This window comes from Eurosta solidaginis, chromosome 2 (assembly GCF_040869045.1).
Source record: "Eurosta solidaginis isolate ZX-2024a chromosome 2, ASM4086904v1, whole genome shotgun sequence".
Lineage (NCBI taxonomy): Eukaryota > Metazoa > Arthropoda > Insecta > Diptera > Tephritidae > Eurosta > Eurosta solidaginis.
This window is the reverse complement of record NC_090320.1, coordinates 75,149,144-75,176,117: the sequence shown is the minus strand read 5'-3', so window position 1 is coordinate 75,176,117 and position 26,974 is coordinate 75,149,144. Positions and strand designations below refer to the sequence as shown.

The 26,974-nt window shown below is 36.2% G+C and overlaps 2 protein-coding genes and 1 long non-coding RNA gene across 3 annotated transcripts; 1 reads left to right on the top strand and 2 right to left on the bottom strand.

Moving 5' to 3' along the window:
• The first annotated feature begins 5,342 nt into the window (after window positions 1–5,342).
• On the top strand, window positions 5,343–8,871 carry LOC137239944 (uncharacterized). Its single transcript, XM_067765756.1, has 4 exons — window positions 5,343–5,912; window positions 6,011–6,223; window positions 6,281–6,437; window positions 6,500–8,871. Exons 1-4 carry the CDS (start codon window positions 5,457–5,459, stop codon window positions 6,622–6,624), a joined length of 951 nt encoding a protein of 316 aa, XP_067621857.1. The 5' UTR covers window positions 5,343–5,456; the 3' UTR covers window positions 6,625–8,871.
• Window positions 8,872–9,723: 852 nt separating this feature from the next.
• Window positions 9,724–17,997, bottom strand: LOC137239945 (uncharacterized). Its single transcript, XR_010949562.1, has 5 exons — window positions 17,500–17,997; window positions 17,190–17,433; window positions 17,009–17,118; window positions 10,442–11,830; window positions 9,724–10,381 (listed from the first exon to the last, which is right to left on the bottom strand). It is a non-coding gene; the product is annotated as an uncharacterized lncRNA (long non-coding RNA).
• Window positions 17,998–19,991: 1,994 nt separating this feature from the next.
• LOC137241539 (trans-1,2-dihydrobenzene-1,2-diol dehydrogenase-like) lies at window positions 19,992–23,716 on the bottom strand. The gene is made up of 5 exons (XM_067769129.1): window positions 23,701–23,716; window positions 23,345–23,636; window positions 23,027–23,273; window positions 22,578–22,754; window positions 19,992–20,054 (listed from the first exon to the last, which is right to left on the bottom strand). Exons 1-5 carry the CDS (start codon window positions 23,714–23,716, stop codon window positions 19,992–19,994), a joined length of 795 nt encoding a protein of 264 aa, XP_067625230.1.
• Window positions 23,717–26,974: the final 3,258 nt, after the last annotated feature.

Below are 26,974 nucleotides of genomic sequence, written 5' to 3'. Positions count from 1 at the left end.
CGATAGCCTTTGCACCTCGGGGCATCCTTTTCTTGAAACTATTGGCGTTGAGATTCTTTATGTATTCGGCACAACAAGGCGAACATGCAGCCCCGAATATCATTGACGACATGACATACACTTGGATCGGTTGAGACTGGTCGCCATTTCGCCACAGAAAGCGTTGTGATTGTCTATCCTCAATACGGATCTTTACTTGTGAGAACATTTCTTGTATGTCGCCAGCTACTGCGACTTGACGTTGACGAAATTGGAACATGATGGCCATTAACGGCTGAGCCTGCTCTGGCCCCTTCAATAGTACTGAGTTCAATGACACATTCGATGTGGATGCTGCAGCATCAAATACTATTCGCAGCTTATGTGGCTTGTGAGGATTTACCACCCCAAAATGTGGTAAATACCACGTTAATGGGCCTTCAACTCTCAGTTCTTCGATTGTTAGAAGCTGAGCGTACCCCTTTCTTATGTATTTGTTCATCTCAGCAATGTAGCTTTCGGCATATTTATTATCTTTAGCCATTTTGTTTTCCACCTTTATGAGTCTACGCTTGGCCATTTCGTAACTTTGTGGCAAATTAATGTTATCTTTACGCCATAATAAACCTACTTCGTAACGCTTATCAATGTATTTCGTCGTCTCCTGCAGAATTCTTCTTGCTCTTAGATCATCGTTGCTCTGAAGCGGCACAGCTGGACTCTTCACTACTAGGCTGTCCAAACTGAAATATTCTTCAACTAATTTATGCAACTGTTGAGTCGCAAATGGTTTACGAACATGAAGGAATTTAGTGCTTGGAAGCTCCATGGGATGTGTTGGCCCATAAGCAACCCAGCCCAACTTAGTATTTACAGCTATTGGCCCATTAGGGTCCGAACTAATTATATCTTTAGCTACGCTTAAGTGACTGTTATCTAAACCGATTAACAAAGTTGGTTTGACGGTTGTGTAATTGGGCATGGGCAAATTACGAAGCTGGCTGTAACAGTTTCGATCAAATGTCTGTGTTGGCAGATCTAACTGTTTAATAGTATGCACATTTTTTAACTGAAATGAATCGTCTCGTCCCTGTCCTTGTATTTGCAAGTTCACTACCCGTGACTGCTCTGTTATTTGTTTGTTATTGTACCACTGCAAAGTGAGCGGCAGATTACGACCTTTTATACCCAAACTGTTGGCGATATTTTCTTCGAGCAGCGTTATCGATGAACCCTCATCAAACATGGCATATACTGCTATACTTTCTTTGGGACCTGTAAGAATTACTGGCAATATTTTGAATAAACACTCACCATGTTGGTTATCGCGGCAATTCAAGAGATGTTTATCATTGTGGTTAACTGAAGTTGTCATTGACTCGACCTGCGTATCAGAAATAATCGTTGATGCAGGAGAGGATGGTGCATACGCTTGCACTCCTCCAGTCCACACTCACGCCTGGATCGGCATTCACTCAAGCCATGACCTCTTTGAAGGCAATCAAAGCACAAACGGTTGTCCTTTACTAACTTCCATTTGTTATTCAAAATAAGTGCCTTAAATTCTGGACATTCACTTAATTTGTGCGATTGTTTGCATTTTATGCAGTATTGTGACCGCTGTTGTTGCTCATCAAGATCTGACTCATTACTGTATAACACCCTACGTGAAGAATTTGTCATTGGGTGGCTGGACGATAATTGCATTCCTTGACGGCTATTCGTTGATGATTGTGGCTGAGCTGCACGTAGTGAAAACGCAAACATCGATTGCATGAGGCTTACAACTTTAGCGATATCCCTCAACCAATCGGCGAATGTCTGTAGACTTGGATGTGATGATGCACCGGCTACGCACCGAGACCACTCAAACTGTTTGGAAGCTGGCAGCTTGAGGACTAGTTCCTCCAGAAGCATTGGGTTATACAAATGTTGTTCACACTGAGATGATTTTAAAAAGGCGACAATGTTCTGAACTTGATTGGAGAAATCCAAGATTTGTTCAAGATGACTGTCAGTTATATTCGGAAATTGTTGAATTTTCCTCATTTGTACTCGAATCAATAATTCAGGTCTTCCAAAATTAAATTGCAATTCTTCAATGACCTGTGGCACGTTATTAGGGTAAATTAATAAAGATGATACAATACGTTTTGCATTACCTTGTAATGCTCTTTGAAGCCTCATTAAATTTTGACGATTGTTGTACCCAAACTCCCTAGTTGTATCATGGTAACAAGCACTGAATAGAGGCCAATCCTCTGAGTTACCATCAAAGTAAGGAAGTGGATACAATTTAGCAACTATATTATCTACATATGAAATCACGCCATTGTGTGAGACGTTTGACGATTGTGGCAAATACTGTGGACGTTGTGTGCCCGGCGAAGGTATATTCATATTTACTATACCCGAATTTGTATACGTTGATTGCAAGTGCAACTTGTTCTCCATTAGTAATTTATTTGACTGTTCTGCTGTTTTTTCTGTGGCTGCACGAGCGATTCCATTTCCCTGTACTGGCTCTGCTGACGTTGACGCTGCAGCGCTGTTGCTATCACCCATTCTGATTGCGCTACGAATTTGTTCGTTGTCACGGCGAAGTTCATTTACTTTGTCATTTAATAAGTTTATGCTTGCTAACAATGCGCCAATATGTTCCTGAGTAATAACAGAACTCGCTGCACAATCACCGTCTGTTTCCATAGGAGAATTTTCAACTATTGTATTATTTAAGCTTGAATGATTGGACATTTCTTCTTTTTGTGTATTACTTGTGTATGATTCTTTTTTGTTTTTCTTTGTTTTGCTTCTTGTACGCATTTACAATACTTATATACTAAGTGTGAACGAGACGACTATACTATTTATGGCAACAAATAATTTGTGTATTTGACGGCGACTAAAAAATAAATTGACGGCGACTAAGAATATTAAATTCAACTGACGAGTTCACTGAAACTCTTTAAACTGCGAACGTTACGCACATCGACTGCTACTGAAGCTGACGGAGGCAGAATCCACTGTTGACTCTGCTGACGGCAATATTTGTATGCTTACGAATTCACTGAAATTCGGTGTTGTTGCAACTTAAGCGAGACTTACTGATGCTGCTACTGAAGCAACTAATGGTGACATGTACATATGTGAGTACTCTGACTGCGATCAAAGCACGACGATTCCTGTTAGCTGCTACTGAAGCAGATATATATATTTTTAAAGCGAAATATGATGCAATGTTGGTCGAAATGTATTCACCAATGACGATTTATTACAAATGCGTGTTAAATTTTGTCTCACTAACGCAGAAAGCAATTCGGAAAGCTTAAATGTCGTCAAGTTAGTCCTTATTAAGAAAAAACACTGTATTTAAAATGCCTTCGTGGCTAACAATATTTATTAATAATAATAGTTGAAATAAAGTGAGACTGTTATTTGTATAGATTTATAAATTTATGACATTTAAATGCATTAGCGCATTACCACGTTACCGAATTGGTGCTTTCTCTGAGTTCAACTGACTGTTTTCATTCAAATGGCTCAGTCGCATTCAGAGTTGTATTTGACAGGGTTGATATGTCTACGTATGTACGAAAAGTATTGCATGGTCTGGCAATCCAACGGCTGAGTCACATTCTAATCGACATTGCTCGTTTTTTAACGACCGTGATCATGATACGATGACGACCGAACAGAGTTGCCAAAAGTAAAATATTACATACAAATACCCAGCAAAAATCTAGTGACCAAAGATGGCGACCAACAACAAAATATCCCACATTGTTCCACAATTGTTAGTATGGCAGAATGAGATGGCCTAATTGAAATGCCCGATACATATATGCTTGCCTTTTCTTACATGCTATGTACCCTCAAATACGTCACAAAAATTTTCTGCGAATCAGCCATTCCGTTTACCATAGTTGCACGCAACATCAATTGATAATCTTCCAAAAATTATATGCATAAATTGTACAGATAATTTGCAAGCAGCATATAATTTCAAACAAGTAAATTGTACAGATAATTTGTACATATAATTTCAAACAAGTAGCTCGTCGTTCAGATGAAGAATTTAAGAAATTGTCGGCTATTGTTGATGTGGCAGCACAGCTTTGTAATGTCATCGATAAAATATATACATACATAAATGTGAATGTTGCTACAAAAGCGCGATTTATTTAATAAAAACATTTAAATTAAGTAAAAACAATGCAAGAATTATATGTGAAATATACTAAAATGAAATTTAAGTGTATCGTTGCCAATTTATATAGGTATTTATGAGCATAAAAGTTTTGAAAGATGTGTAAATTGTAAGTGAGAGTGCTATAGAAATTTGCTAAATTTGCAAACTTTAACATCAAATAACTCGTAAACTATAAGTCTGCGCACTTTAAGTTATATATATTTGTGATCGGGAAAACTCCCTCATTCATTTGATACCAAGTTTAACCCCGAACTCGGGGGGTGCTAAACTAAATCGCTGCCATGCTTTCTTACAAAGTGAAATTTTATATCTAGTGTGGAGAGGAAGCCCAAGATTGAAACCACACAAGGCCCACCAAAAGATGAAGGGAAAAGGAAAATGCGCCCACCGAGTGCACCTAAATTGGATGCCAGCACGTATGCTTACATTATAATATGAAATCAAGGCAGCGATTTAGTTTAGCACCCCCCGATTTCTGGGTTGAACTTGATATCAAATTAAAGAGGGAGTTCTCCCGATCACAAATATATATATATATTTTAAAGTGCGCAAACTTATAGTTTAAAAGTATATAGTAATCCCTCTAGATATTAAGATTTCATGGAATCTCAACGTGGAGAAGGAGGTGAAAAGTCCTTGACTATGGTGGACAGACACACAAAAAAGTATGCATACCAAAAGATTAGAGGTGGTTTGCAGATTAATAATGCTAACCACAATGGCCAAAGATATGGCGTTAGCAACTGCAACAAGCCTGAAGGCTTCGGGCAGCTTATAAATAACATATACTTTCAATTCACAATCTCATCAATTAGTTGCTTGGCTCGGATATTGTTGTATCCAGTGTAGAGTTAGATAATTCAAGGTTGAAGGGAGGCACGATTGTTTGAGGGACATGCTTTATAATTTATTCAAGTCCATAAAGTTGAGTCTGAAAAAATCAAAAATTTAGAAACAAGTTTTTTCAATTTCAAAAGTTTTTCTAAGCAGAGTCGCCCCTACACAGTGATTTGGCTAACATTTACATTTTTTTATTCAATATTTAGGCAAGCATATACTTTGGAAAAGGTTAAGTATATCAGCAGTGGAAGCAGAATTTTTACGCTCGCGTGTTTGGGTCCGCGCTATTTTTGTGTTTCTGAACGTGTCCTATATCAGGTAAGAAATATGAAGAGAAGAACGTTTTATAACCTTTGCAGTCAGGAAAATCAAGAATTTAAGCGCAGTGTAGCCGAATACGCCAATATTTCAAAATTTGCTCGGGCAGATGCTGATTTTAATGCAGTTGCGACAGATGTGTGGGACACCACCTCCGAAAGCTCTTTCTGCCGTCGATGAATTTGCTTCGAATTATATTGCAACAAACCCCCATGTCGTGGATGTAGCACAACACAGCGAACCGTTTCCATCTAGCTCAAAAGCTATAAACAACAATTTCAATAATTCGTCCAGCTCTAGTACCAACCAAACACACAACAAATTGATTGATTTACTTCCCTCCAATTCCGATTCAGCAAACGCCGATTTCATCGATGTAGCACAACACAGCGCGTCCTTTCACTCTTCCTTAAATACAACGAGTACCGTTTTGAATAATGCGGCTACTTCCTTAATCAACGAAGGAACATTCCCTACAACAAACGAAAATATAATGGCAATACTACAAACAATATTACAGAAGAATATCGACCTGGAATTTAGATTGACTAAGATTGAAGAAAAGGTGCGTAGTGAAATATTGAACTGTTATTTGTGAAACCCTAGCAATTGTAGCCGCAATACCTTGATTCTCTTTAGTTATTATTTATGCTATCATTTCAGCTTCCAGAATTGGCAGAAGTCATGGCTATCTATAAGGTCATGCGTGACTCAAAAGTTCTGATTAAGAAAACGCACAAAATAGTATGCCGTATCAGCGGAGAAACGGAAAATGATACTCACACCGAGCTCTCTATCGTTATGCCACTAACATCGCTGGATTCAGTTTATGACATTGAGAAAAAGTTGGACTCAGATGATTATCAAGAATCAATGGTATTTTTGAATATTTTTAATTGTGTTTCATAACTTAAATTGGTGGTTTTCATTTAGAAATCATATATCTTTATGCTGAAAGGTGCATTATCAGACATTATTGGAGTAATGAGAAAACTTTTCTCTGACAACGTTCTTTTCAATTTTAACTGGGACGGAGTACAGGGCAAACGATCTTTATCTAAACTGAAACTCGTGAACAGCGTATTTTTTGGTAGTGTAATTTAAATTGCTTTAAAATGTTATTACTAACATTGTCCATTCCTATTAATTTAGACGTTTTCAAACTGCAAGGCAGGATCAACTTCGAAGACAGCATGAGACGGTGTTTAACGCTGAGCCACAACCGGCATAAACAAAGGCGGTATCTGATCAATAAATCCAGCTCTGCAACAGCATAAACCTACCTACAACAAACGAACAAGACACACTGAAATAATCTTGATTAAAAATTATAGAAGAACCTAGTAATTCTTTTTTTCCTACGTTCCTATTCTAAGCTTTTTATGCTCTAATTAAAATAATATTCAACAATCGCACAAAGTTTACAAAAAATTTTAAAGCAATTTAAATGCAATGTATAACAAAAAAGTATTTTGACTATAAATATTTGTGATGAACTTACCTGAAATAATTCAAAGTTTTTTCCTACGTTACTAAGCTTTTTATGCTCTAATTAAAATAATATTCAACAATCGCACAAAGTTTGCAAAAAATTTTAAAGCAATTTAAATGCAATGTATAACAAAAAAGTATTTTGACTATAAATATTTGTGATGAACTTACCTGAAATAATTCAAAGTTTTTTCCTACGTTACTAAGCTTTTTATGCTCTAATTAAAATAATATTCAACAATCGCACAAAGTTTGCAAAGAATTTTAAAGCAATTTAATTGCAACGAATTTGTCAATAATTTTTAACCAAAAATTTATAAACTAGATGTATAAGAAAAAAGTATTTTGAATATAAATATTTGTGATGAACTTAACTGAAATAATTCTAAGTTTTTTCCTACGTTACTAAGCTTTTTATGCTCTAATTAAAATAAAATTCAACAATCGCACAAAGTTTGCGAAGATTTTTAAAGCAATTTAAATGCAATGTATAAGAAAAAAGTATTTTGACTATAAATATTTGTGATGAACTTAACTGAAATAATTCTAAGTTTTTTCCTACGTTACTCTTTTTATGCTCTAATTAAAATAATACTCGAATTTCAGAACCTGCCTGAATATTCAACAATCGCACAAAGTTTGCAAAGATTTTTAAAGCAATCTAATTGCAACGAATTTGTCAATAATTTTTAACCAAAATTTATAAAATAGATGTATAACAAAAAAATATTTTGAATATAAATAATTGCTGCTGAATTTAACTGACAGTACCAATACCATCAACTAAATAGTCCTTATAAATATTGTAATCACATAATTCAAAACAAAAAATTACTATGAGTACCTACGTTTATTATTGCAAAATCACGAAGAAAGAAAATTGCATGAAGTACATTCAATCTAAAATTATGCCACAGAATGCATATATCGCATTTTAAACTAAAAAATATGAAAACTTAAAAAAATTTCAGATCGGTATGTAAGTGTAAATCGATCCATGAAAGCATCGTGAAATAACTTTTTTTTTGGTAGTTAACGTTATCGTTTAGCCTGGTTTTGTTACCAATTTTGTTATTTTCGTGGTATAAATCAACATTCAACACAAATCTTCTCTGATTATGAGTTGAAATACTTTTTGGTTTAGGTTGTGATATGTAAAATTACATATTTTTGTACACAGTTCTAAAATGTAAAGGGAAAAAATTTATATTTGTGTATTAATTGAATTATTAAAAAGATATTGTTATATTAATGATATAGAGAAGCGCCAATACGAATGTAAGTGGTTTCAAACCACTGGTAGGCAATTCACCAATTTAACTGTCAATAAAATGTTAAATTGTTCATTTTATGTAAAAAAAATTTGAAAGTTGCAATTGAAGTTCTGAAAGCTCGGAAATTTCAATTGAAGTTCAAATAATTACAATTGAAGTTCACAATTTTCAATAGAAGTTCAGTAAATTATAATTGAAGCTCAGGAATTTCAACTGCCGTTCAGCAAATTACAACTGAAGTTCAGAAAATAACAATTTAAGTTCAATTATAATTTTCTGAACTACAAACAGAAATTCTGAACTTCAATTTTAATTTTCTGAACTACAAATTGAAATTCTGAGCTTGAATTTAATTTTCTGAACTTGAATTGAAATTTTTGAACTTCAATTGTAACTTTCGAACCTCAATTGCAGCTTTCTGAACTAAAATAAAAAAGTTATAGCATTAAAATTGGCGAATTACAAGTCAACTTACCCAAATTGTGAATTGCCTACTCACGATTTGATGGTTTACTGCAACAAATAGTTCTGTTAGTTCTTTTCTTTTGTTTTCTATATCATTAATTAATTTATTTAAGTTTCCCTTAACTTTGTATGCATACAATCGCATACAATAAAATTTGTATTTATGGGTCACCAACAAGACTGAAAAACTATTCCTTAAGACTTATAGTTAATAATTTACAACTATTATAAATAATGTAATATATTGTAAAAATGTTTAATAAAAGAAATGTTAATAGATTTGAATTAAAGAAATATTTTATTTATATAGCAGTATAATCCAAGTAAAAAAACGGTCATAACACTAGTAAAATGACGGTCATATTAACGTAAAAATACTCGTAAAGTTACAGGTATATAACTCAAAAAATGATTGACAGAACGTGAATGTAAGAACAGTACAGCACTATAGTTTGTTTACATTTCGATAACCTAAAACCGTATATGTGTGAGCAGTATGGACAATCACATAAATAGGTACGACGAAATGGACTGGTCACGAAAGTTACCGCTGCCCTGTACAAATGCTACTTAACGATTTACGTGTTCCATCGACACAGCTGTTAGTCATTTTCCTAGTCAATTTACGGGCACATTTTTGCTGGGTAACTGCCCTGCAAAAACGCTTCACGTCATTTGACTAGTCATTTTACGGGCATTGTGACTTTCTGCAGCGGTTATATTCATAGTCATTTTTGCATGGGGCGATGCACTTTTATGACCAAATTTTCCGTTTCGTTCCTATTAATGTGATCGTGCTTTCCGCTCCCACTTATAGGATATGAGCATAGCACTGTTCTGCTCACACACGTCACAATGCTCGTTAAATGGCGGTCATTTCTCCGTCATTTCACTCTACATTTTCGAGTCATTTGACAATAAATTTTACTGTGGTTTTACCACTTATATAACCGCCATATAACGTGAATTTTACCTGCAGATTTACTTTACCTAGAGCAGCCATATGAATAAAATATGATCGAAAAAAATTGAATTTTCAATACTTATTATTTTCAATATTATTATATATGTACATGAAATTGGAACTTATATTAATACAGTTCATATAAAAAAGAAGAACTTTATTAATAAATAAACTCGCTTTATTGGTTTTTGTTTTCCAATTGAAATCTCTTCTAAGCGAGCAAAAAAATAATATTAAGCTTTAGAAAAAACTCCAATTATTTGAATAATCTACAACATAAAGCTTAGTAGAAATTCAGATCAAGAATATTCAAAGGTGTCGTGGAATCCGATTGCTTTCGTAATTGATGAACTTAAAAATGTACGAATATTAATTGAGTCAGACTTATTATTGTTCTAAATCTAATCATTCAAGCAATAATTCTGCAACCCTTAGCAGGAGTATTGATTGGTTTCAAATCTAATTCCGACAGCAATCGTATCACGACATCCCTTATTATATATGCACATGAAATTGCAACTTAAATTAATACAATTGATATAAAGAAAAGTAAGTACTTTAATAATAAATAAACTCTCTTAATTGATTTTTGTTTTCCAATTGAAATATTTTCCTGTGCAAGCGCATCGCTAACCTGTGTTGGCAAAAGATATGATTATACTGTCTTTGATAGATAGTCGGACGAGCCGCTACTCGGCGAAGTAGAGATGATCGTTGTGTCGGTGGCAGCAGTTACAACAGCAGTTTCTAACTTTGCACCATCCGTACAGTGTGATGAATGCTTCACTGCGTTTTCCAATTGCTTGGCGCCAGCAATTTTTGCTGTTTGTAAAGCTTTAGCTGTAATTTCAAATATATAGATGGGTTAAAGTGGTTTTCGTATGGTATTCAACAACTCACCCTTTACCATCATCACAGTCTTCTCATCGATTTTGAATATGTGTACTGTTTCAGTATTCAGACCTAGTTCGTTTGGTGCAATATGTTCGATTTAATTATGTATACTATCCGTTATACTGTTTTCACACAGACGGCTTATTCAATAATAAAGGCAGTTTTCTACATTAAGACGCTTATTGAGCTCAATCTTCCCTACAAAAGTCGAATCTATTATTATTTCATTAGTAGCTAATCGAATGCCTAATGAAGTCAAAAGCACAATGCAACTCTGTTGGAGCGTTCCGCTTCCGTTTCCGCTTCTTAGTTTCCAAAGCAAATGTCATTGTCTGCATGGCGGAACGATACAAGGTGGCCGCATCGAACAGCTGGTTATAACCTTTTTTATTTGATTTGATACATCAACTACCGGCGCAGTACGATTTTGACATTTGTCCATCGAATTTACAAGTACATGGAATTTTTTTGTTTGTAGGTATGTCACCATGCTCCCACCTTGTATCGTTCCGCCATGATTGTCTGTCTCATCCTTCATACTAATCGAGCAGTTACTTCTGTGTGAAAGCAAAAAATTTACGATTTCATTAGCAGGTGAAATGAGATCATTAAGTTTCTGTGTGAAAACAGTATTAGGCAGACAATTAGGTGCGTTCGATTCTTTCATATACTGTGGGTTTTTGAGCCGTAGATGCAATGGCAGATATTTTGTTTCTTTTTGAAGTGTAACATTTGTAAACAGTTGGGTTTCTCTGCTGTCACCATCACCACTAGAGAGCTATTGAAGAGACATTCCGAGTCACGCTGTGAGCGCACCTTGTGACACTAATATACCACCATACTCTTTTATAAAATCGGCAAAGTGACCATTTAATTCCAAAGCAATGCCTTGCTGTTGTAGCGACTTACTCATTAACATCACAGTTTCCGCCAATTCTAGCTTGTAATTGTTATTTTGATGCTCCAACGCCTTTAGTTGATGCCAAGCAGTGATCAATTTGTCAATACTACCCGCACACACATAACATAACATGGCATTACGGGTATATTCAATGCTTTGCGAGCGCTCTTGCAATATCCGATCACCTAAACGTTCACAAATATCAACCACTTTACGATCATTATGATTGAGTGCGGCTACTAAAGCTTTCCATGATTCTATAGTACAACGATTGACAATATCTAATCAATCACGTGTAATAAAGGCGCTTATAACCTGGCATAGCTCATTTTGCTGTTTTTGTAAGTAAAGGTTATGTATTTTGGTAAGAAAATCAATGCCAGCTGTGGAGGCGATAATTAAAGCCTCTGGAATGCGTTGCGATTCGAAGCAGAGTTCGACGGCAGCTACAAAATTTTCAGTGAGAATGGCCTCAGTGATGAGACTGTCGGGATCTGTAAAGATATTATTAAACCAATTTTAAATACAATATACAGAAATTATTTCTACTGATTTCAAATGGTTTTGTTGATTGTGCGGAATTTTCATTATGGAGCTGCTGCTATTTGTGATTTGCCGCAATACCATCGAATATTGTGCTATTATCAATCGATTGCTAAAAATGTTTGATACATTAATTGCGATTCAGAGGACAAGTACTTAAAATATAAATATAACAAAGAATTAGCTACAAAGATCGTAGTTCAAATAATTCGGTGGTTTTGCGGACGCCATTTTTTTTTTTTTTTTTTTTAATGGAGGTTGTGGCAGCGCGCTGCCCTCAAGTGGCCCAATGAAACCAGGCTAATCCTGTTCACGCGATCGATTTATATATATATATAATAACTTTTTTTTTATTTTGCCGAGTCTTTGATGGGCAGCGGTTTGTCAAGCGTCACGATCTGAGACTGCTCAGCTACAGAAGAAATTTCATCAGCCAAGCGTAATACTTAAAGAGAACAGAAGCAAACGTATTATACATTAATTTAGAGAGGTGAGAACAATCTTTTTTATACAAAAAAGGGAGTCCGAGCTATCAAATGTGTTTGAGTGAGAGTTATAATCTTGGCATAAACGCCGAAAAGGTTCATTTTGTTCGAAATTCGTTCTACATTGTTTCGGCAGAAGAGATTTGAAGTGTCTCGATGTCCGAGAGAGAACGCAAAAGTTCACTTCATTCAGAAGGAATGGGCTCGAAATTGATCCATTTAAAAGTTTTGTCATAAATATTACACCAAGCATTTCCCTTCGACTAGCAAGAGTTGGAAGATTGATAAGCTTTAATCGATTAGTATAAGGTGGAAGATTAGTTAAAGAGTCCCATTGGAAATTTCTTAAGGCAAATAGTAAAAATTGTTTTTGTATTGATTCGAGACTGTCGGCATGGACTTGATAACGCGGATTCCAAATTATCGAGCCGTATTCTAATATTGGCCTAACTAATGTCGTAAAAAGTGCTTTAGTTATGTAAGGGTCGTTAAATTCTTTTGACCACCGTTTAACAAATGCAAAAACACCTTTGCCTTTATTCACTGTAGCATTAATATGAAGATTGAAACTAAGTTTGGAATCCATCATGACTCCCAAGTCAATAAAATTATTTACAGTTTCTAGACTATAGTTGTTAATTGTATATGAAGCTGGTGGCGAAACTCTCCGAGAAAAACACATGAATTTACATTTTTTGAGATTGAGCAGCATATAATTTACATTGCACCAGGTAACCAAGTGATTTAAATCCATTTGAAGCAAGGAATGTTCCTCAACCGAGGCACATGATTTGAAAAGTTTTACATCGTCTGCGTACATCAAGATTTTTGAGTATTTAATTGTACCAGATATATCGTTTATGAACAACAAGAACAGAATCGGACCAAGATGGCTGCCCTGAGGAACACCAGAAGAAACATTGATGACCCCAGAAAGTGTATTTTTAAAGATTACTTTTTCGAACGATAACCAAGATACGAAGAAATCCAACATATAAGACGGGGTTGAAAAACGAGTTGACTGAGCTTATGAATAAGTAATGGGTGTGATACTTTGTCGAAAGCTTTACTGAAATCGGTGTAAATTACATCAGTGTGAAGGCCCTTTCTAAATCCATTAGAAACGTGGGTGGTAAATTCTAGTAAATTGGTGATAGGTGATTTGCCCTTGCAGAACCCATGCTGCGAGCTTGCAATTATGGGGGAAATAGAGAATGTTAGGTGGTAGGTAACAATAGCCTCAAATAACTTTGGGATAGCGGATAACTTTGCTATGCCCCAGTAGTTTTCTACTGAAGACCTGCTTCCATTTTTATGAAGCGGAATAAGAAAAGATTCCTTCCATATTGTTGGGAAAACGCCATAAATTAAAGATAAATTAAATAAATCTGTTAGCGGCTGATAGATGTTTGCAGCACATTTTTTAAGAAAGTGTGTCGGGATCCTCTCGGGGCCGTATGAATATGATACTTTTAAAGTTTTTAAATAAGATAATACATCTTCTGAAGATATAAATGGAGCTCTGATTGAATAACATGAATCAATATGGTATGGGTATTTATTAGGTGAAACGTTGGTCTCAATAGAGTAATTTGATTTGAAAAATTCCGCAAAGAAGTCGGCGATCTCTTGATCATCGCTGGAAATATTATCTTAGAATTTCATGGATGATGGAAACCCTTTCACCCTGCGTTTAGAGTTTACGAATCCGTAAAATGCCTTCGGGTTGCAAGTTATATTTCTTTTCATTTTAAAAAGATAAGCTTTGTAACACTTTTTGTTCAATTGAAACTACTTGCAGCGTAGAATCGAGTGCTGTAAGTAATGGTTATGTAAACCCGTCTTTTTGAACAACTTGAAAGATCGAGACTTTTTATTCTTTAAAATTTTCAGCTCTTTAGTGAACCATACTTGGCTTGTATCGGAATGTACACAAATCCGCTTAGGTACGTATTTTTCAAAAAGACAGTAAATGGTATTGTAAAAGTGAGAAACGCTTTGCTCCACATCAGCATTAAATATTGGCCACACTATTCGAGATAGATCACGATTTAATTTTTTAAAATTGGCCTTCGCAAAGTCGAAGCGATAACTGGAGTTGTATCGTTTATTTCCGCTGTTACAAGCATAATTTACAACTTCGTAAACTATTTTGAGGGAAGGGTGGTAAGCATCTTCAGGTTCAATAATGGGTTCGCATCGACTAATAGAATATTTAGATTCATCATCCGCAAAGGCTAAATCTAACACTCTTCCGAATTTATTCGATTGGATGTTGATTTGTTGAAGGCACAGCTCAGACATTCCGTCTAGAAATTCATTGTTGGAAGACTTTGACGAAACTGGTACGATATTAAAGTCAGAGATGCACCATTATATGTGTGGCATATTGAAGTCACCCTAGACAATAATGGAATCGGAAGGCTTTAGCATCGAATTAACAGTTCTTAGCAAGGAAATGTGATGCATATAAACGGACAGTTCAGAAGATGGCGGGATATAACAGATGGCCAAATAAATTTGGATATTTGCTAGTTGTGTGCGTATGCACAAGAACTCAGTTGTATCGGTGGCGGTTACGCAAATCTCTTCAGATGGTATTGAAGAGTGTACAGCAAGCAGAACCCCACCTCCAACCCTGTTCAGGCGGTAATTTCGATATATCTGGTAGTCATTACAGAGGATCTCTGAGTTAAAAACATGAGGTTTCAGCCAGGTTTCGGTTAAAGCAATTATATCGTAGCTTGAGTTAAATGATTTTAAAAACAGTTCTGTTAACTTGGTGTTTAAGCCTCTAACATTTTGGTAAAGTATATCTAAAGCAAATTTTTCGTTCAGTTTTTTGACTCAGTGTTATTAACAGGGATCTTTGCTAAGTTTGGAACACTCTTATTCCGCCTATATTCAAATTCCCGCACAAGTGCCCTAGAGGGTCAAAAATCGTTACTCAAGATAGTGTCAAAATGGTCAATAGGTACATCTAATCTAAACGAAGATACGTTTCTTTCATAACTAAAATTAAATTTCCGAATTGTTCCGTCATGGGTTTTCCTTTTTGAGAAGATATACGATTTCAGATCCTCCTCAGTAGTATCTCTCTCGAATCTTGACACGAATATCGATTTTTTAGGAGGGACTACAACCAACTTCCTAGTTCCAGGCTCAGTCGCCAGAGAACGGTTTGCAGGTTCAGTATTTTTTCTAGCTGCTAGTTTTGTTGGAGGTGCCTTTGATGTTGAAGGCTCTACTGTAAGAGGACTTGGAGATGCTAAGTTTATTAATTCTATCGTGCTAGGTGTAGGAACGATTGGGTTCTGGATGTTTTGAACGGGGTCTAGGGTCAATACGTCAGCCGAGACATCAGTTCGTTTTCATTTGCTGTCACGACTGTCGCTGTTAGCATTAGCAGCTGAATCGGTAATACATTTGAAAGTTTTAAACAAGTTTTCATAATACTTGAATTTATCCCCTAATGTAGAAAGTTCCTTACCGATTTCGGAGAATGCGTTTCGGGTATGTTTGAAAAGCTTAAAAAGATCCACTTCCGTGGATCTGCATTTCAAGCACGACCAACGCACACCCTTGTTATCGTTGATCGCATCACACACCCTTGCTGTCAAACTAGCGCACTTCATATGAGCAAGCTCATCACAAAGCCACCACGACACGAAACCCTCGGTGTCACCTTTCAATTGGCAGTTAACAAAATTGCAAGACATTATAAGTTAAAGTAAAATTGATTAAACAGACGGAGGCAGTGAAAATAGTTTGGAGATCACAGTAAGAAAATCACTGTTTGAGCAGTTTGAAGATCACTGTATGAGCAGTTTAAGATCGCTATTAACTGACGCTTAACAACACACAATGCAAACAGCTGTGGCAGTGAAAAGAAAATTAAGTAAATGTGCACGAGCAAATAACAATTGAAAACTGAAAATATATAAATGCCAATCAAATGCAACTACAAATATGCAAAGTGACTCGGCAAATATGTATGTATGTATGGATATACACACTTTATCAATTATTTTTAAGATACAATTTATTTTAGTAAAGAAAAGCAGAACTTTAAAATTGCCAATGCAGTACACAACGTGTTTACACTTATTTTTAGCACAATAATTATTTAAACAAACAAATTTATTGATTTAAGACAAAATAAGGCACAGTAGAAATCAACACAACTTCACAGCTTGACGTTCGCACTTGTTGAATACATTGATGTTGGATTCAGAACTGAGTCCACTACAAAAAGAATATATAAAATTTAAATAAGTTTTGGAAAAACTTGAGATTAATTTTTGAACCGATAATAATTTTAACATAAATCTTGCTACTTGAACAAAATAAGTCAGAACACTGGACCAAATTAAGATGAGAAGAATTGAGCACACAGTAAACTAGTGTTGATAGATGAGGAAAATATTATGGAAGTGGCATTCTGTAGCGAACTGCTGTAGAAGTATTTGTAATAAAGTTAGAGGGTTGTATAAAAATACAAATAATTATAATACGAATTCGACCTTTAAAATGTGTGCATTTATAGTATGTAAGCATATCGTTTAAGTTATAGGCCAATATGTGTATTTCCACAAATCCTAAAACTTCATTTCAATGAATTTCGTCCTAATTAATTTCACTTACATGCGTTAGATTAGCCAAACGATTCGTCATTTGATCGACCTCGCTTTTTGGTTTTTCATCATCTTTAACAAATTTTGCAAATTTATTATCGATATCTTCCTTATTGAAACCTAAATAACAAAATAAACACTTTTAATACGCCACTAACATACATACATGTTTACATAAGACTATCATTTACCGAGTAAATTCAACATTTCCTCCTTCGGATTCAGTTCGAAATTTGCTTTTATATAATACCATAAATAGCATGCATTCTGATCATGCGTTTGATCGGCTCGTTCGCGACAGTAATCAACATAATTTGCATCAGCGAGCGAGCGTTCCAATGCGTTAGCGCTTTGCACCAAATCTGGTTCGGTCACCACTTGCGACACCTGCACCTGCTTCGATTTGCCATTAAAGTATACCAATTTACCACCAAACTGTCATTGAAACAAATATAAAAACTTAGATGTGCATTCTATAAGTATTTTACAATATTAGCATACCCCGAAAGACACGTCACATGGCCTTTTAATCCATTTGGGTGCACGTTTTAAATATTCATAACGTCATAAACATTGTGCCGCCGTGCCTCCAATAATCGGCACAATTGTACGCCATTCTGTTGGCATTAATTTGGCCAAATGCAAAAGCTTTTCATCCTCCTCCCGTGACCATTCTGTCTTCTTTATGCTAGGATCAAGCCATTCGTACCAGCGTGCCTTACAATTTCTTGGCAGATTTGCGGTGCAGCAGTGATGCAATACGTGACCACTGGTTTTTGTCATATTTCATTACAGCTGCTTTGAGGATTTCATCCTGAAAGTTATCAATTTAGTTAATACACGGCCAAGAGTAACCAGTCGCGTCAAATGCTCAGTGTTTCTCCACACACCACCTTTTATCATAATTCGCGGCATGGTGCTATATAATTGTGAATTCTTTCGACGAGCACAAAAATCAAATCAAAAATTTTTGTCGAAATACACAGCAAAAATCATTGTATATTAAAGACTTTGGGAAAATTTTAGAATAGCACCCCCCTGAGTTCGGGGTAAAACTTGGCATCAAATGAAAGAGGGAGTGCTCCCGATCACAAATATATATATTTTAAAGTGCGGAAACTTATAATTTAAAAGTTATTTGTTGTTAAAGTTTGCAAATTTAGCAAATTTCTATAGCACTTTAAATTACAATTTACACATCTTTCAAAACCTTAATCCACATACATATCTATATAAATTGGCAACGATAAATTCAAATTGCATTTTTGTATATTTCACATTTCATTTTTGCATTGTTTTTACTCATTATAAATGTTTTTATTAAATCAATCGCGCTTTTGTAGCAACATGCATAAATATATATATATATATATATATATATATATATTTTATTGATAACATTACAAAGCTGTGCTGCCACATATATATACGTATACACATATAAAATTTGTATAGAAATTTGCAAACTTTAACACCAAATAACTTTTAAATTATAAGTTTGCGCACTTTAAAATATATATATTTGTGATCTGGAGAACTCCCTCTTAATTTTAAATCTTTCCGGAGATATTCCACTTAAAACTCTCAAAATTGGAAAATTTTTCACCACCAAATATTTTGCTGTCTCTGCTGAATTAGAAATGGCGGATTTTTTTGCACGCAAAAATGACGTATTTTGCTATCCCTATAAAAATAATAGGTGCGAGAGAGCACGATACATTGTGGGAAAGCAAAATTTGTCAGCATGCTATTTCATTTGCACAATTTTTCATTCCAAATCGTCACCCCTGTCAAAAATTCGTGTGGCTGTGTGCGTTTTTGGTCACACGATTTTTGCAGGGTGATAATAAAATTTTACTATGGCAACTCTGATAAAATGCAACCGCGCACTAGTTTTATGTATACATACTATAGTATAGAGAATATTAGTTTCTTTATTCACGCAAATGCTAAATAACATAAGAATATTCGTAGTATAAAATATAAAAGTAGTATTGCCCGTCTTCATTTACTTTCATTTTAAATTAAATTCACTCCGATAATTCTTTCCGAAATAATTCCTCTTTAGTACTTTGGCATATGATCCTCTGTGGGTGCTCCATGGAGTACTACATTGAAAGTACTTTGGAAAGTACTCTCACGTATGTACTCTATGGAATACTCACAAACAAAGCGAGAGTGGGATCACCTACTCCTCTCCTAGGACATCGCAATGTTAATTGGAGTATGAATACAGATTAGTTTTGGAACACTCCTATACTCCCAAAGGAGTATTCCTTACACTATTTATGGAGTACTTGCGTTTTGAAGGGTTGTTTTCGTATTGGTAGCACCTTTACGTGATACAGAATACCAATCGAGCACTTTCGTTACGTAACAGTTAGCTGTTATCGTTTTGTCTATCGTATTGCAATTCATAATTCGAACGATGGTCGTTTTGGAGACGATATCTTCAAACAGAATCAGGCAGTAAATGGAGGTTATGTTGCGAATAGAGTGAAAGGCAGTGAAATAGGCAGTCGAATGACATATACTGAAGGAATGGTGTTCGAAGTATTTTCAAAGTTAAAAAAAATGATAAAAGGTTTAATATAAATAAAAATGTTGTTTTAGTAACACCAAAAGCGCCTTATATATTCTATATACATAAATTCGTAAGGATTATCTCACTTTAAAATTTGAGCTAAATAATCTAAAGTTTTTTTTTGAAACTGAGTCGAAAACTGTGCGTGGGGATGTCCGAATTTTCACCGATCAGCTGTTAGTTGCGCTACTTGGTAAGATTTACAATGCACAGAAGATTGTGCATTCACGAGTTCATAATTGCTTCGTTCTGCGCATCTACGTCACACTTGACTGCTTCAGCGAATGGAAGAAAGAGAGAGAAAAAACAAGAGCTAAAGGAAAACGACGTAAAAATTGCACATAAAAACAGCTGAATTAATGTTTACATGCGCAATGCACCACCTTCTATTATTCCATCATGGTGCCTTTCAACCGAAAAAGAGATTTGCGAAATTAATCGATAAGAAAGACAATTCGATACTTCTTTTATAGTCAGGTGTTCAAAAGTGAAAGTATGGCGAGTGTCACATCACAAATCATTCACGAGTTCAAATTTGAATTGCTTCGTTCTGCGCAGCTCCGTCACAATTGACTGCTTGAGCAAGGAAAATGACGTAAAATTGCCTATAACAGCTGATCTTTTGTTTACATGCGCAATCTTGTGTTTGCGATTTGTGGTGTCACATCACAACCCAGCAAAAATGTGCCCGTAAATTGCTTAGGAAAATGACCAAAAGCTGTGTCGATGGAACACGTAAATCGTTAAGTAGCATTTGTACAGGGCAGCGGTAACTTTCGTGACCAGTCCATTCCGTCGTACCTATTTATGTGATTGTCCATACTGCTCACACATATACGGTTTTAGGTTATCGAAATGTAAACAAACTATAGTGCTGTACTGTTCTTACATTCACGTTATGGCAGTCATATTTTAAGTTATATACCTTTAACTTGACTAGTATTTTTACAGTATTTTTACGTTTATATGACCGCCTTTTGACTAGTATTATGACCGCCTTTTTACTTGGATTATACTGCTATATAAATAAAACATTTCTTTAATTCAAATCTATTAACATTTCTTTTATTCAACATTTTTATAATATATTACATTTATAATAGTTGTAAATTATTAACTATAAGTTTAAGGAAGGAATAGTTTTTCAGTCTTGTTGTTGACCCATAAATACAAATTTTATTGTATGCGATTGTATGCATACAAATTTAAAATAAATTAATTAATGATATAGAAAACAAAAGAGAGAACTAACAGAACTATTGTTGCAGTAAACCATCAAATCGCGTTCTAGGCAATTCACTATTTGGGTAAGGTGACTTGTAATTCACCAATTTTAATGCTATTCCTTTTTTATTTTAGTTCAGAAAGCTGCAATTGAGGTTCGAAAGTTACAATTGAAGTTCAAAAATTTCAATTCAAGTTCAGAAAATTTAAATTCAAGCTCAGAATTTCTATTTGTAGTTCAGAAAATTAAAATTGAAGTTCAGAATTTCTGTTTGTAGTTTAGAAAATTATAATTGAATTTAATTGTAATTTTCTGAACTTCAGTTGTAATTTGCTGAACTGCAGTTGAAATTCCTGAGCTTCAATTATAATTTACTGAACTTCTATTGAAAATTGTGAACTTCAATTGTAATTTTTTCAACTTCAATTGAAATTCCCGAGCTTTCAGAACTTCAATTGCAACTTTCAAATTTTTTTTATATAAAATAAACAATTTAAAATTTTTTCTGACAGTTAAAGTGGTGAATTGCCTACCAGTGGTTTGAAACCACTTGCATTCGTGTTGGCGCTTCTGTATATCATTAATATAACAATATCTTTTGAATAATTTAATTAATACACAAATATACATTTTTTTCCTTTACATTTTAGAAATGTGTTGAATGTTGATTTATACCACGAAAATAACAAAATTGGTAACAAAACCAGGCTAATCGATAACGTTAACTACCAAAAAAAAGTTATTTCACGATGCTTTCATGGATCGATTTACACTTAAATACCGATCTGGAATTTTTTTTAAGTTTTCACATTTTTTAGTTTAAAATGCGATATATGCATTCAGTGGAATAATTTTAGATTGAATGTACTTCATGCAATTTTCTTTCTTCGTGATTTTGCAATAATAAACGTAGGTACTCATAGTAATTTTTTGTTTTGAATTATGTGATTACAATATTTATAAGGACTATTTAGTTGATGGTATTGGTACTGTCAGTTAAATTCATCAGCAATTATTTATATTCAAAATATTTTTTTGTTATACATCTATTTTATAAATTTTGGTTAAAAATTATTGGCAAATTCGTTGCAATTAAATTGCTTTAAACATCTTTGCAAACTTTGTGCGATTGTTGAATAATATTTTAATTAGAGCGAAAAAAAACCTTAGATTAGTAACGTAGGAAAAAACTTAGAATTATTTCAGGTAAGTTCATCACAAATATTTATATTCAAAATACTTTTTTGTTATACATTGCATTTAAATTGCTTTAAAAATCTTTGCAAACTTTGTGCGATTGTTGAATACTATTTTAATTAGAGCATAAAAAGCTTAGATTAGTAACGTAGGAAAAAACTTAGAGTTATTTCAGTTAAGTTCATCACAAATATTTATATTCAAAATACTTATTTCTTATACATCTAGTTTATAAATTTTTGGTTAAAAATTATTGACAAATTCGTTGCAATTAAATTGCTTTAAAATTCTTTGCAAACTTTGTGCGATTGTTGAATATTATTTTAATTAGGCATAAAAACCTTAGAATAGGAACGTAGGAAAAACTTAGAATTATTAGGTTCTTATATAGTTTTTAATCAAGATTATTTCAGTGTGTCTTGTTCGTTTGTTGTATGTAGGTTTATGCTGTTGCAGAGCTGGATTTATTGGTCATATACCGCCTTTGTTTATGCCGGTTGTGGCTCAGCGTTAAACACCGTCTCATGCTGTCTTCGAAGTCGATCCTGCCTTGCAGTTTGAAAACGTCTAAATTAATAGGAATGGATTTTGTGTTTTGTGCTCTAAAATGCAATGACGTACCTCTTCTGCTTCAAAACTCAGCGCTAAGCGATTGGGAAAATATGTTGATAAATCACTTTTTGGCAATGGAAATTCTTTTTCTTCACCATTTACATCTATAATTTTCACAGGACACCAATAGTCCGGCACCTAGTTTCATTGAAAATTCCATAGCTCATATTAATTTATGTATAAATGTTTTTTATATCGTCTTTGAAAGTTCAAACCACATATAAAACGGCTTTCACTATAGAGGGATCTTAATACCAAAAAGTGGAAGAAATGCCATGCGCCCGGTAGTAAGCTGACAGTCTTGGAGGCGAATTGATATAACCACCTCAAATCTTCAAAGAACACATGACCAAGAACAGTTGTTTGGAACTTTCACCGACGATATGTTTACGACTATAAATTATACTAACAGTCATAGTGCCATCCGCTCCTTTTATAATTGCTTTATTATCGAATCGTTTCAGACTGCTAAGCATTAGTTCAGCTTTCCGATCAGGTCCATAATGTAGTACAATATTAGCTTGTTCATCAACACCATCCTTATTCAATGTACCATTAGCCATGATATTTTGTGGGAAATAGCCGAATATCCACAATGCGAACTGTAAAGCATAGACACCCAATTCAAGTGTAACACCACCACCAAGACTGTGCCGCCTAAGAGGAAATACAAATTCAGAGATAAGTAATAAGTAAATGATTTACTCATCCACTCATACATCACTTACATTACACGGCCGACTTTTTCCATTAGCAAACCGAATGTGCAAGTAACATTGAGCAGCTCACCCAGGGCGTTGCTCTCGATCTGTTTGCGTATGTATTGATATGCGGGAACACAACGTGCCCAAGTTCCCTCCATAAGGAAACAGCCTTTGCTATGCGAATGTCCTATCAATTGCAACGTTTGATCCTCATTCATACAAAGTGGTTTCTCACAGAGTATATGCTTGCCATGGTCCAGCATCATGCGACTTATTTCCAAGTGAAAGGGGTTTAGTGATGAAATGTAGACAACATCTAGAATGAAAGAGACTACAGTTGATACATGAAGGTAAATAACGGGAAGAGGTTTCTGACATGCATCTTTTTGTGACCATACCCCTTTTGTTCAATGCTTGGTTTACGTTAACCGGCAATTTATCTGACAGAAATAGTTAGTTCAAGTGTTGAATGAGAAGCGGCTGAATTACACGGGCATGATTGTAGTTAAATTAAGTGGGGGTGGAAAGGAATAGGTCTCTGAGAGATTGCTTCCAAATTTTTATTGAAATTTCGGTTCGCCACGGGTAGGTGAGGTTGACAATTGGGTTGGAGAAGCTATAAATTGCGCTGGCAACCCATTCAAAGCTTCCGCAACTCACCTACGCGAGGCCAATCCTGTTATAAATATGAATATTTAGCAGGCAACAACAACAACAGCAACACAAAAGCAGAGTAATAAAGATATTTGACAAAATAAATTAACGATCTCAAATAGATGTATTGTTGTTGTTGTAGCGATAAGGACACTCCCCGAAGGCCTTGGGGAGTGTTATCGATGTTGATGATCCTTTGCCGGATGCAGATCCGGTACGTTCCGGTACCAGGCCCGGCCATCTCGGGAACGATTTGTTATGGCCACATGCGACCTTCTAGGCCATCCCACCCCCTAGATCCATGAGGAGTTCGGGGTCGCAGAGCCTCTGCTGTTAATGAAACAGGACTCGCCACGGATAGGTGAGGTTGACAATTGGGTTTGGAGAAGCTATGGTAATTCTTTACTTATCTTGTTTGGTTGATTTTCCGACAGGGTGGATAAATGATGTGTATTGGAACGATTTTCCGTCATCCCTTGTCAAATTTGGTTTTGAGACAAACCGGTTTCGGCGTTGTGCCATCATCAGTGTCGATTTTCGTTCTGATCTGTTGTTGTCATTTGTCCTGTATTTATAGTTCGTAGGTATATGAGCAGGTATTGTCAAATTGATGCTTGTGTATATTTAGTTATGTGTATGTGCTGTGTGTTCGTTCAGAACCGAGGGTGGTTTACTAATCGATTTGTGTGGCTGACTGGGGTAGGTAGAAATCTGTGATTTTAGTCGTGTGACCTTCTTTGTCCGTTTTTTGTTTTGGTGTGTTAATTGTTTTGTGTTTATTTGTTGTTGTGCGTTTGTCTGTTGTACCTGTGTGATTAAGTTGTTTCCTGTAAACAAGTTTTAAAGGCTCGAATATTGTGTCTGAAATGGTGTTTATCTGTTCGTTTATTATTCTACCGTCGAATGTTTTCTGTTTGTAGATTTCCATGTTTTCGAGTACGTTGAGACGTCGGCCCTTTTCTTGTATGTGAAGAACCCTAACTGTTTTATTGATGTTTGCTGGGGAACATTCATTCTCGACCATGTGATTCGCGAAGTTAGACTCGGGTATAATGTTTGGATTCCGTATTTTTTTGTTGTAATCTCTAATATGTTCTCTGAACCTCGTTCTTATTTGCCGTCCTGTTTGTCCTATGTAACTATGCTGGCATCCGCAGGAAAGCTTGTATACGCCGTGGCTGCTAAACGGATCCTCTGAGTTAATGTTAGTTCTTACGGTTTCCCTCACTAGGGTAGGCACCTTGTCGTTGGTGTGAGGGCTTAGCCGAACTCCATAGCGCCCGACTATGAGGCGGAGCTGTTTAGGACTGACATCTACGCCGTTTCGCCTCATAGGAGGGCGGCGGGATGTCGGTGACCAAGAACTGCCAACCCCTAATCCAGGGTGTTATGCGGACCGTGCCTATTGGACGATTTGCAGCCAGGGGATAAATTCGGCTGTGTTCGAACGGAGCCTTCCCGATACCGGGCCATCTCGGGAAGTATTTATGGCCTTACCGCAGTAAGGGGCGCTGCTGTGGCGGACGGTTCTTTCCCCGTATATAATACTGGACCGCTGAGCCCGCCTTGTCGGGCAGGTGGTCGTACGACCAAGATGAACAACTCATTACCTGAACGTAATAAGGAGGATGTAAAGAGGAGGACTGAGTCGCAATCCAGGGACGAAAAATACGAATTAAGCGATGCGTCGGACTCGGGGAGCGAGAGTAGTGCTGATTCAATGAACTCCGTGTTGGAGAAGCACACAAATGAAAACGGAGTAGAAGAGTGGAGAAGGGTACGGAGCAGAGGAAGTAAAAGAGCTCTCTCGCAGTACCGTGCAGCACTAAGAATTGTACAACGCTTGGGAGCAGTGGTCGACCGAACAGAAGTGGAGATCGAGCGCTTGGAATGGGTCCATGAAGCGGTAGAAGTAGGTCGAAGGCAGTTCAAAAGGTTTGCTGCGAGAAACCCTCGGTTCTGCAACCGGTACGAGGAGGAAGAAGCGTCGAATGGCAGAATGAAGAGGCAACGTTCGGCAGAAGGCGACAAGCCTGCTTTCAAGAGGCAGAAAGGACCCAGTCCTAGAGCCGCGAGGCAGGGCAGTCGCATAGACAAGACAAGTAGGCCCAAAGCTGTAAGACAGATGGGTTCCAATAGCGAGGTAGCAACTACCTCGAAAGCTGCCAGTCAGAGGGAAGTTCCAACTACGGAAGTAGGAGATAAGCCAAAGGGAGATAACGCTAAGACTCCGGCTTTCTCGGAGGCGCTAAAGGGAGTTAACGCGAAGACTCCGGTGTTCTCGGAGGTTCCAAAGGGAGATAACACTAAGACTCCTGCTTTTCCCGAGAAGATGAGTGATGTGGCAAAGCAGTCACTGACTGTGGCGCTGGTTGATCGTAGCAGTCCGTTCGGACAAATGACTACTGAAAGGTGGAGATCTGTGGAAAGGGAGCTTATTAGCTTAATGCTTAAGATGATGCGGGAACAACCAAGTAAGCCCCTTCCAACCTTTGATTCGGGGGGATGGTATAATGGTGTGAAGATGATAGCGTGCGACAACATCGCGAGCTTGCGGTGGCTGGAGGAAGTCGTTCCAAACCTCCAAAGGCAAGGCACGAACGCGCGGTTTGAGGTGGTGGATAAAGCGCAAATCCCCACGGTACCAAAAGTTAAGGTATGGATACCATGCGTGATGAAGTCGGAGGATACACTGCGACTTCTGCAGAATCAGAATCCGAACATACCGACACAGGATTGGAAGATACTTACTGTATCTCGGCCTACCGAGGATGGTCAGTTCTACATCTTCCAAATAAACAAGCAGGCGGAGGATATTTTGTACACGCAGCTTGGCAAAATGTCCTTTGGCACTGGCAAAATTTACATGCGACTCAGGAAAAGAAGTCCCGAGGATAAAAATTCTAACACGCTGGAAGTGGGCGAAGTCGAAAAGGACCTCAAAAGCCTAAGGGAAAAAAGACAGGTGGAGGTCCCCGACGTCACCACGAACGTGCTAGA